Raw genomic sequence first — 12,142 nt, 5'->3', positions numbered from 1 at the left:
TCTTCTTTAGATGCCACCTTCCCTGGTTTCAATGCACCCTATAAATCTGTGCTCAGGGTCGACTGCTTTGCCCTGTCCTCGTGTGTGTGCATGGGAGCCCTGAACCAAACATGCCCAGGGTCACCCCTCACCCTCAGCACCCCAGTTTTGGGCTGCAGGACCCTGCACCTCCAGCTATACCCATCTCTCAGAGTCTCTGCAGGGGTGGTTGGAGAGGGTGGAGGAGAGCAGTCCTGCCTGATGAGGGCTGGACACCGGAGAGTAGGGCTGGTGCAGGGTGCTGAGGGGTGCCAGGGCTCTTCTGGTGGGGAAGGGTGCCCACCAAGGTTGGCAGGCATGGCCATGTCACCCTGAGGAGCCTGGTGTGGTCAGCCTGGAGTTAACACACCCTCCCTCTGCCCCCTCGCTGGTGCTGAAGGTGATGTCATGTTTTTTTTCTTTCCCCTCCAGACCAATGATGCCTTAGGAGCCACCTGGAACTGGCTGTACTTCATCCCCCTCATCATCATTGGATCCTTCTTTGTCCTCAACCTTGTCCTGGGAGTGCTGTCAGGGTAAGCATGTGGTCATCATTCCACCTTTCTGGGACCCTGTGTCCCTCCATACCTGCCTGCCCCACAGCAAAGGATTTCTCCCTGGCTGTGCTTGGTTCTTTCTGTCCTGAGGAGCTGGGAAAGGGACAGCCTTGAAGATATTTATTATTACTGTTATTTCACCCTGGTGAAGATCTTGTGCTTCTGGTCTCCCCTGGGGATCTTCTGGCTGCTTGAAGGGAGGGACATGGGGGGTGGTCTGTGAAAATGTGTTTGAGTCCAGGCTGTTTGTGGTGGGGTGTGTGTGGGTTGGGATGGTTTGGGGGAGTGATACAGAGCACCTCTGTGCTGTGACCAGGAGGATGTGCCCTGCACTGGTGGGGTGCAATCTGGTGAGGATAGGGGTGCTTGGATGCACGTGGATAAACCCAGAAGATAAGGAAGAAGGGACAGAGCAACTGTCCCTGTCCTGCACTTCCCAAGGGGAAGGCAGTTTTAATCCAAGCCATTAAGCTGGGTTTGGAGACAAAAACCCTTCTTGTCTCCATGACAATGAACTGTGGTTGCATCAGCACATCCTCAGCTGCTGGCAGGGGCTGCTGAATGGCGAGAGCGTGCCCTCTTCTGCACTGGGGGAAGACGGGGGCTCCTCTTTTCTGACTGAAGCAGGCAAATTTTTAGCTAATTACACATCATTGCAAAATGCAAAAGTCATTGTAGCACTGGTGTGGCCAGATGGAAAGCCCTTACATGCAAAGGTCAGGGTGGAGAATGGCTTTGGTTGTCCCTGTCCCTTTCCTGAGTGTCCCTGGAAGTTCAAGTGTGATGGTGATTTCAGCAGTTTCTAGAGTGGCTGTTTGGGGTCTGTCATTGGGCTGAATTTTCCCAGCTCTCATTCTGGGGTCTGACTGAGTCCAGGGGCTCTGGGGACAGGCTGCAGGAAGGGCCCCACATTGCCTGGCAGAGAGGGAATTCTTGTGGGGGATGAAGATATCCAAGCAGCGTTGGGTGAAATTTGTACTTCTTATGCCAAATCCAGCTTGGGCATTTGGGCAAAGCCCAGCTGGGTCTCGGTGTGAAGCAGGAGCTTTCCTACAAAAGCCTGGAGAAGGAAAGTTAGAAAGCTGGGAAAGCCCCTTATTACAACATTGAACCATGTCAGTGTCGTGTGTTGTGTGGACACTGAGGCTTTTGGTGCTGAGGTGATGCTGGAAGCAGCTTGGGGACACAGGCCAGACACTGCCAGAGAACCACAGTGGGGCTGGTGAATTCCTGGCCATGCCCTGGCCCAGCCTGGTGCTTCCCTGCAGCAGGACTGCCTGAGGCAGCTGTTCCCATGCCTGCTGAATTGGATGCAGCTGTCTAGGACTCTTCCCAGGCACCGGCTGGCATTTCCACTGTTTGTTTACTGCTAATAGGGTTTGTACTGGGGAAGGATGCAAGTGGGTGGGTGGCCTAATTGGCAATGGAGATGCTCTTGTGGCGTGGCAGATATCCAGGGTAAAGCAGGACTGCTCAGCTCCCCGGAGGGCTGAGTGAGGTGGGCACAGGTGGCAGCTGGGCTCTGCCACTCCATGGCACAGCCATTGTGCCTGTCCCTCTGCCTGGGCATGGCCACTGTCCTGTCCCTCTGCCTGGGCACGGCCACATCCCCCGTGGCTCAGTGGGTGCAGCACCTTGGCTGGGTGGATCACCCAAAGCTGCTGCTGGAGCCATGGAGGAGTAGGACCTGAGGAAGGAGAAGGTTCACACAAATAATGAGTGCAGCAGGACGGGCCTTGCTCCTTGCTCTGCTTGCTGAGCTCTTCTTGTTTTCAGCACTCACTGCAATCCTCTGCTGCTGGAAGAGAGTGCTTGGCTCTGCTGGGGGATGGGAGGTGTGACCTTTCCATTGCCCAGCTCTCAGCTGGATGAACAGGCCAGATATCCCCTCTTGTCCCGTGGCTGTGCTGAACTGAGAAGAGACGGTCACTTTGGGAATGAGCTCCATGGAAACACCTCCACTGAAGGAATTCTTTCTCTGGCAGTTACAGCATTGCTTTTGGGAAAGCCAGACCGTGCTCAGCTGAAATCATGGCCACTGGGAGCCTCCTTGCAGAGACCTGGCCCCATGTAGCTTGCAAACCACACCATCTGCATGGGTGGATAACAAGGTGCCCTCGGGATTTCCAGCATTCTCCTCGAGGTTCCGCTCAGGAGCTGCTGCTGAGCCGCCTCTGCCCTCGCCTGGTCTCGGCAGTGGCTCCCTTTGGGGAAGCAGCCCAACACCCAGGGTTGGTCCTGAATGCAAAGAGGCTGCAGGAGGACATTTGTGTGTTTTGCTTGCCACCAGCAGAAGTTTGCCGGAGCCCAGATTTAGCAATCTCCTGGTTGCGATGAGCATCTCTCCCAACAGTCAGCTCCCCAACTGTTAAGCTGAGGCATGACCTCTGTGATGTAAACAGCCTGGATCCATCTGCTCCTTGAGCACAAAGTATGTGGGAGAGGAAAAGAAATGATTTTCATCCTAGCGAGGCTCCTCAGTTTTTCTCCCTAAATACGAACAGGCACACACGCACTGGAATCGCATGCGACTCCATAAAGAGGAGATGGAGCTGCTCCAGGCTGGGGCTTGGAGAGCCAGCTCTGCTGTGGCTTTGGCATTTGCTACTGGGCCTATTAACCCTCCATGGGTGCAATTATGGATCAATTAATTCTGACTGAAAGCAGAAAAAGATTTTTAAAAAAGTTGGCCCCGTTCCTCTTTGGAGCAGGTACGGAGCCCAAGGAGATGTGACTGCTCAGCTTTTAAAGCTACACGAGCTACTGAGATAATCCTGGCAGAAGACAGTCAGTGGGAGCAAGTGAGGATGGAGCATCCACTGAAAAGCTGTTTTCTACCTGAGGCTGCCTTGTGACCTGAGGAGTTGTATCTGCTGGAGATTTGCAAGGATCTGCTCTCCCTTTTTTTGTGAAATTGTGCAGTTTGGGGGTTTTATTCCTCAGCTGTTTCTCACATAAAACAATTAGAGCACGTGTTTTTGGGCTCTGTCCCCAGAGCAGCAGACACCTGATGAGAGCTTGCTGCCCTGTCCCTGCTGCTGGTGTCGTGTGCCAGTGGCAGTAGTGGCCACTGGCCACCCCAGGAGTGACCACAGCCATCAGGACTGGTGTCCTGTCCTGCTGACTGCAGAGGCCCTGCCTGCTTTGCCCCTCCTGGCAAGAAGATGGCTTGTGTCTAGTTTGCCACTGGGAGCAAGAAGATGAAAGAGTGAAGATAAAAAATAAAAAATAAGCTGTGCTTGGAGGTGTAGCACTGAGGACTCATGCAGAGCTTCCTGAGGACTCATACAGAGCTTCAGTACCACACAGGCTGCATTTTGACTCTTTCCCACCTCCCCTACCACAGCCTCTGCAGAAAAAATTTGGTTTGCAATCACCCTCCTCCATTCATTGCAGCATCATCCTTCTGTTGAGATCTGGGAGACTCCATCCCCATATCCAGTCCTGTGCATCCAGCCCCTTTCCAGAGTGTCAGAGCTGTTATAATCACTGGTATTTCTGGTTCTGAGTGGGTGCAGAGTGGAAGGAGATGCTGCCTGACCTGGGAAGACTGGGCCCTCAGGCCAGCCAAGGAGAAGACCTCTGGAAACTAATGGCAGAGCAAGAAGCTGAGCACAATGGCAAGGAAAATGGAATCTATCTGTACCAAACAAGAGAGTAATTTAAATCCTCCTAATTGCTTCCACTCATCCCGGTGATGTTAAGTCTTTTCTCCCTTTAAGTCTTTTCTGCCCCCCACCCCCAGCTCTTACACTAAGCCTTTGAAAGAAAAGACTAATGTTATAATTAAAGGATCAATTTGGCAAGATTTCTTTGTCTTAAGATCTTTCTTTCAGGTTGGGTTAGCACTGCGTTCCCAGTCTCCGGAGAGTTTTCTTCAGTTCCTTCAGGAGCCTTCTGTACCATCTTCTGAAATCTTTTCACTTCAGTTAATTTGAATTTTTTTTCCCCATCCAATTTGGATGCATAACAAACGATGAATAAAATTAAGTTTTATAGCAATTAATAATAAGGGTGTTGAGGGAACAAGTGTGTATTTTCAATGGAGAGAGGGTTCTTTTTGCCAGCTCCACACAAAAACCTGGGCCCCACGTGGCTGAGAGGGATCTGGTGCTTTGAAGACAAAAACATTGGGAAAATGATAATTGTCTTGAAGATTCAAGGAGTGGGGGGACACATCACAATCAAGGAGAGTTTGTGGAGAGACCATAAATCCTCAGGAAGATGTCAACAAACAAAATTCTTTGCCTTAAGAATGGTCAGGCTTTGGACCAGGCTGTCCAGGGAAGCAGCAGAATCAACATCCCTGGAAGTGTTCAAAAAACATCTGGATGTGACATTGTGTAGTGGTGAACACGGTGCTGTTGTGTTAATAGTTGGATTTGAGGATCTTCATTTTTTCCAACCTGAATGAGTCTGTAGCTCTACGCCCAAAAAACACGGAGTTGGAAGCATGAAAGCTTGGAAGCATCACGCTAGCTTTTCCTGGAATGGTTGTAGGATCTCCAGGCGTGGCTCGGATGAGGTGTGAAATGTCTGCACTTGTGTTGTGCTTGGGAACTCAGCACTTGAGGTCCCTTTTGAACAGAGGAGTGGGTGTCACGAGGAGGGGGCTGTGCTGTCCCTCCCAGGTCCCCCAGCACCACCACGGGATGCGTGAGAAACGTCCAAGCTCGTCGCTTTGTCATCGCCGTGGAGCTTGAGCACAGGCCAGGCAAACCCTGGGGACCTTCATCTCTATTCAGCAGGCAGGTGGGCATCCATATTCATGTGTTCATGCCTCTCTGCCGTGCTCTGCTGGGCCACCTTTCTGCCAAGGGCTCCAAGCCCCATGCAAACAAGCTGCCTGACAAGAGGCGTGCGTGGCTGCTGTGCCGGATCCTCTGCTGGTACAGGGAATAATGACTCCTCTTGCAGCCAGCTGGGTGAGAAGGGGAAAAAAAAATCCACAACAAAAAGATGACTCGCTGGCTTTCCCCTTTGATTTCTCCTGGCAAATTATTTGCCAGCATGTCTCCCCCCGCTGCTTCAAAATTGCTCTTATTCCTGCCTCCTTGGAAATCTGCTCCATGGTCTGCCTGTGGTCTGTGGCTGTGGGTGAAAAGGCTCCGTTTTGATCCTCCCAACAAAGCACTCAGCAGACAGTGCTCGCTTACAGATTGCATTTGGAGTGGTTTGTTCCAGATTATGGTAATTTCTGTCCTCCTGGTTGATGGCACAATGGCGTGGCCGTGGCTGCAGGGATTTGAGCTGGCGGATGGCTCTGGAGATTCCCAGTTCCTCCACCCTGAAAAGCTGCTGTTGGATGAAGAAGGTGTTGATTTGAGTGCTGGAAGCTCCTGGGAAGTAAATGTGGTGAAAGGTTGAAAATTGATGTGGGGTTTTCTTTCCGTACTCCATCTCACCTTCAGTACTGACCACACACCTTTCATCTGCGGATTGCTGTCACATGCAAAAGGAGACTATAAAGATGTTCTCTGCTTACAGAGGGGATAAAAACTGGAGCATAGGAGGGAAAGGGAGGAGTGACATTTTCCCAGCACTGCATGAGCCAGTGGGAGTGACTGTGAACAAAGCCCGGGGCTCTTGAAGCACTGAAGCTGCGCTGCTCATGCCAGCCCTGCGTGATAAGAGTGAAACACAATCTCCAGCTCCCATCTCTGCTCCTTGCTGCTGGGGCTGCCAGACCCTCTGCCACCCTTCTGCAGCTTCTTTGCAGCGTGGGCTGAGTGTGCTATTGCTGCCTTTGGTGCAGCATTGCAGACAGAGTTCTCCGGGCAGTGGGACAGCGATGCAAACCTCGGAAAAAAGATGAAATTGAGAGTCTGCAGCTACAATGTTTGTGGCTCTCTTCTCTGCCCTTGTTGATTCAGCCCAGCACCCTGTTGGCTTTCTTTGCTGTAGCAGCACACTGCTCATTCATACTGAACCTGCAGGTCCCTTTCCACAGAGCTGCTCCCTAGCTGGATAGATCCCAGCCTGTGCTGCCCTCCTGGATTTTGTTTTCCCATGTCCAAGACCTTACATTTGAGTAAGAGAATGGCCTGGGTTGGAAAGGACCTTGCAAAGATCATCCCATTTCACGACTCCTGCCATTGTCAGGAACCCTTTCCCCTAGACCAGGTTGTTCCAAGCCTGCTCCAGCCTTGAATATTCCCAGGGATGGGGCAGCCACAGTTCCCCTTTGTAAGGTTCTGTTAGCCCACTCTTCCAGCCTGACCAGGTCTTCCTGCAGGATTGTTCTCCTTTCTGAAGTGTCCACTTCCCCACTCAGTTTGGTGTCAGCACACTTGGAGAAATCCAGGTGGACAGCCACAAGTTTCCCGCAGGGTGGAAGGCACCTGTCAGCATCTGCCCCTTCTTGACTGGGACAGTGATGTCATGGGTAGTCTCAGGGCTGGTATCCCGCTCCATGTCACCACCAGCTTGTCAGCTTTTCCTTCCCCAGCTCGTGTGACAGCCAGCTCTCTGTAAATGTGCTCCTCGCACTGCGGGTTTGTCACAGCGCGGTGACACAGCCCCAAGCACACGGGGGAGCAGAGCTGCTGGACAGAGCACCAGAAATGGGCTGGTTCTCTGGCCTTGCTTCTTGCATCCTTTCTTGAGACAGCCCAGCTTTGCTAAGGAATGGTTTGGGTTGGAAGGGACCTTTAAAGGCCAGCTGTAACCCGCTGCACTGAGCAGGAGCATCTTCAACCAGACCAGGCTGTTCTGAGCTCCATCCAGCCTGGCCTTCAATCTCTTCTCACTCTGGCAGTTCAAGTGAACATAAATCAAGCAGTTACCCTCACTGAAAAGCTCGTGGTCTCCTTCAAAGCAGGCCACCTTCCCCTGCAGAGGTATTTGTACCTTCTGGACACCCTGCTCCTGCCTCTGCTGTGGGTTCAGTGCAGTAATCCCAGTCTGCAGTGCCAGCTCTGCCTGTCACCGTCTGTTTGAGTTGAGGCTCCAGGTTACAGACTGCACAGTCAGTTCAACACTCTCACTTCAGTTCCTTTACACCTCTTGGGTAAATACCATCTGATCCCCCCGGTTTGCAACTGTCTCAGCTGTGTTTGCCACACCGTCTGTTGTCAGCTCTGTCCATAACCTTCTCTGACACCCTCCTGGAGTTTTTCCTCAGATTGTGGTACTCAAACGTGAAGTGGAGCTGTGAGCAGAGAGGCCTGAGGAGAGCACTAGTGTTACTTGTTGTCTTACAGATGGTCTCTCTTGTTATGCATCCCATTATATTTGGGTTTTTTTCAAAGCTGCTGCCTCATCCCCAGTGTGTAATCCAGTATTTCTCTGATTCCCATACTATCCTTTCTGCTGCCTCAAGTTGTTTTAAGGCTGATTTGATAACTGGTTTGCTGGAAGCAAAGTACCTTTAACAGAGGCAAGAGGTGGTGAATTGATGGGTTTGAAGATAGATGGTTTGTCATTTCAAAGCATGGAGGCCACAACGTTGATGTGACTGGCGCTGTTCACCTGCTTTGAACTCAAAGATGGTTTAAAAAGCAGAAAAATGCATTGCAGTAGCTGTGATACTCTTTTCCCTGAACTTGTTTTTGGTTCTTGTAGTTGGTTGTTTGGGTTTTTTTCCTGTGTTTTGTTTTTTTTTAAGAGGGAACCCATTTTTAAGCTGGATGCTTCCACGAGTGGTTCTCCTGTTGAAACTAGACCTGGGCTTTCCAGTCCGTAGAGTAGATAATGTTGGAATAAAACCATCACTGTGGGGGCCTGGAGAGGAATGTGGCTGAGCACAGTGATGTCCCCAAGGGTCTCCAAGGAGGAGCAGAGATGCTCTCAGGCCACATGAGGGCAATGCCAAGGCTCTGGAGGAGAATTTACAGGCAGAGAAGGAGTGAAGCATCAGTGCTCCCAGTGCCCTGGCGGGCTGGGCTCAGGGTGTGGGGGAATGGTGCCCTGGGGAGCAGGAGGACAGATGGCACATGGATCCCCAGACCCCACCAGAGCCTTCAGCAATTGCCTCTAGAGCTCTCTGAGTGCCTTTGGCTCCACAAGACGGGGCAGAGAGGGGCTGCAGTGACACAAGGTTGGCATCACGGATCTTGGCTGTCGGGGGTGCATGTTGTTCAGCTGGAGCCGTCAGGATTTGGGGTCAGAAGACCTGGCTGGACAAGCAGAGTTGCTGCTGGTGGAGACTGTGCAATCTGCTGGGGTGCTCTGAGCCCCACTGCAGGGACCCCATGGGGCAGCACCACCCTGGGCTCTTTGCAGGGCAGAACTGATCTGCTCCTGGTGAGGTAACCCCAAGAGAGCGGAGCAGAACCCTTCAATGGGAGGCAGGCACCCGCTCTCTGGGCAATGCCAGGCTGCCCTGCCTGTGACTTGGAGCCTTCCCAAGCTGCTGTCAGTCACCATGGCTGGCCCTGCTCTCGCTCACACACACACAGTATTATCTCTACCCGCTGCTGCAAATTGGCTCTGAGCAATCCTTGATCTGTCAGCATCGCCTACCCACTCTCAGATGTCACCAGCCCCCGCTGCTGCCCTGCTCGGGAACGTGTCTCTCTGAAATGTAATAATTCATTAAGTTGAGATTAACTTTATTTTTTCCCCCCCTCCCCTTTCTGCCACCCCTTCCTCCTTCTAATGGACAAAAGCAATTAAGCTCCATTAGGGATCAAGTGAGTGGGAAGTGGCTCCCTCGGAGACGCTGCCGCAGCTGCACGGACCTTGTCCCTGGCACCAGCCTCCTGTAAATGAGTGCTCCACCAGCAAAAGGGCTGGCCTGGGGGAAGGTGTTGCTTGAAGAGCACCTTTTCCAGTGCCCCATTCCCTTCTGCAGGAAAAGGTGGCTTGAGGCTCAGCTGGTCCTGCTGGGTGGCTTCCACCGTAGGCACATGATGATGGTTTCTCTTGCTGTGCAGCAAAAGGAGCTGGAGGACAGAGGGGTGGGCAAGCAGAAAGCAGCAGAGAGTAGCCAGGTAGCTGATACAAACCAGGAGGAGCTGCCCAAGTTCTCCCAGTTGCCCACAAGCTGGGAGAGTTGGGGGTATTCAGCCTGGAGATGAGAAGGCTCTGGGGAAACCTTAGAGCCCCTTCCTGTGCCTAAAGCTTCAAGAGAGCTGGATGGGACTTTGGACAAGGCTGTGTAGTTACAAGATAAGGGGGAATGGCTGCCCACTGACAGAAAGCAGGGTTGCATTAGATATTAGAGACAAATTCTGCCCTGTGAGGTGATGAGGCCCTGGCACAGGCTGCCCAGAGAAGCTGTGGCTGCCCTTTCCTTGGAAGTGTTCAAGGGCTGGTTGGATGGGACTCTCAGCAGCCTGGGGTAGTGGAAGGTGTCCCTGGCCATGGCAAGGAATGAGATGGTCTTTAACGTCCCTTCCAACCCAAATCATTCTAGGATTTGGTATCTCTGGGGTCTGGGAAAAGTGCTGCCAAGGCTGCCATGGAATATGGCCCATGAGGCAGAGCTGGGAGGACCAGAGGACCAAACCAGAGGAGGACAGGCAACTTCCCCTCCAACTCTGACTCCAAACAGCATCTTCTCATTCTTTGACACTCCAAATTTGCAAAGGGTGGTGAGGGGTGATAGCACAGCCAAAATTCTCCTGCCTTTCCTTGAGCTAGAGGAAGAAGGTGTTTTGGCATGGCATGCCCAAAACTGAGACTGCATTTCACTGTTGGCTGGGGAGGTCCTTCCTTCTCCCCCGTCTCCTCCCACCCTCCTTCCCTTCACTTAGGCTGCTTTTCTCTTCTTTGCCTTTTGTTTCACCCCTCCTTTCCCTGCCCCAGGAAGAAAATCTCATTTCAGGCTGAAAGCCAGTGCTGGAGGGGGAGTCTGACGCTTAATGCCAGAGCGGCAGGAAACTTCACCTTCCTGGGGTGGAATTAAAAGCGCTTTAATTGTCTGGGGATCTTAAACAAGAGATGCAGGGAACATTCTGGGCTTTCCACACAAACACACACACACACACACACATGCAAAAGCCCACACAGCATCAGGGTGTAATAGCTCAGCTGGGGTAATGCACTTGAAGGCTCTCTGCAGCAGACAGACCAGCTCTTTCCGTTCTTTGGAACAGTTTTTTGTTTTTTGAGGCCTGATATTGCTGCTGGTCTCTGGGGAGAGATGTTCCTCTCACAGAGACAGCAGTGCCATTTGCTCTTTGTGATCAGGCTTGCCTCATGGCATCCTGGGACTGGGAAGGGGCTGAGGGCTGGAGTTCTGTAGATGCTGGGACTAGGGGATGGGGCAGGGAGTCTCTGTGCTGGTCATCACGCCTGGACAGCTCTTGTGAGACTCTGAGATCCAGAGGACGACAGTCTCAGGTTCTGGGAAAATACTCCAAGGCGAGGCTGGAAAGGAAAAGGATTCAGAGGGGGAGGTGAAGGCAAGGGACAGGACCTTCCCTCCTCCATCTCCCCACTGCCTCCTCACAGTGCCCAGCTTCAATTCCCTGAAAGAATATGCAGAAAGCTGAGCTGGCTCTGGAGCTGGGTGGCACTCTCTGAGTGGCAGCAGTTCCCAGCTGCAGCATGCAGGACTGAGCAATCAAGCAGGGTGTTTGCTCCCATCCACCCATCCATCCATCCATCCATCCATCCATCCATCCATCCATCCATCCATCCACCCATCCCTGCTTTCCCCCTCCCTGACCATTCACCCATCCTCTGGTGGCTGGGGATGGCCGAGCCTGGTCCCTGCTTTCCCTGCCGTGGCTCCCCAGCCCCTGGGCATGCTGCTGCCCCTGGGCCCTGCTCTCACCCTTCCCTCCTGCCCTTCCCCAGGGAGTTTGCCAAAGAGCGAGAGCGCGTGGAGAACCGCCGGGCGTTCATGAAGCTGCGGCGCCAGCAGCAGATCGAGCGGGAGCTCAACGGCTACCGGGCGTGGATAGACAAAGCGGGTAAAGGATGCTGCCAGGGGTGCTGGGGGTGCTGCTTGTGTGGGGTGCTGGGCAGAGGAAGGAACGCCCAGAGTGCCCGAGCTGCTCACACGGGGATGCTGAGTGCATGGGTGAGCTTGGTGTGATGGTCCCACCGGGCTTTGAGCGAGGACTCACCAGCCTCCAGTTGTGTGAAATTGTCACATTCTGTGCACGAAGCACAATCTCTGCCGTGGCTCCCTCTCTCCTGGCGTTTGCTGGAGTCCCCTGCAGTGGTTGGCAGTGGGAAAGAAGAGCAGTGAACAGGGAGAGGGGTCTTCCAGTTAAAACTCCTCCTGAAGCCAACTGGAGAGGATGAACTTACTGGTTCCTACCTTGGGACTCCTGGACCTGGGCTGGGGGTGGTGGAGGTTCCAGGCTTCCTCCTGACACAGGCATGACAGCCCGTGGGTGTTGGTTCTTCCCAAATGCCACAGCCCATGTCCTTGCTTGCTCCTTGTAGGAATCAGGTCAGTGCATTCAGCTCTGGGAAGGGATGATTTACACTTCTATCCAGCGTTCAGACTTGTAAAAGATGGGTGTCTTCAAATGAATACTGAGCACCAGACCTCAGCTTTAGCCCTGGACTGGATGGCTTGGGCCCCAGACCTGCCTACATTTTAAGCTTCTTTCTTTCTTTAGTGAGGTTAACGACAGTGGAGGGAAAAGGGCTGATCACAAGTGATT

The 12,142-nt window shown here is 52.8% G+C and overlaps 1 protein-coding gene across 1 annotated transcript in view; it reads left to right on the top strand.

Moving 5' to 3' along the window:
* Positions 1–12,142, top strand: part of LOC130256350 (voltage-dependent R-type calcium channel subunit alpha-1E-like) — a 95,754-nt gene that overhangs the window by 35,179 nt on the left and 48,433 nt on the right. Inside the window, exons 8-9 of the mRNA XM_056497897.1 lie at positions 451–554; positions 11,322–11,437. Coding sequence (XP_056353872.1) covers positions 451–554; positions 11,322–11,437 — 220 coding nt within the window. The remainder of the gene's footprint in view (positions 1–450; positions 555–11,321; positions 11,438–12,142) is intronic.

The sequence above is a fragment of the Oenanthe melanoleuca genome, chromosome 8 (assembly GCF_029582105.1).
Source record: "Oenanthe melanoleuca isolate GR-GAL-2019-014 chromosome 8, OMel1.0, whole genome shotgun sequence".
Classification (NCBI taxonomy): Eukaryota; Metazoa; Chordata; class Aves; order Passeriformes; family Muscicapidae; genus Oenanthe; species Oenanthe melanoleuca.
This window is presented reverse-complemented; position numbering and strand designations above follow the sequence as displayed.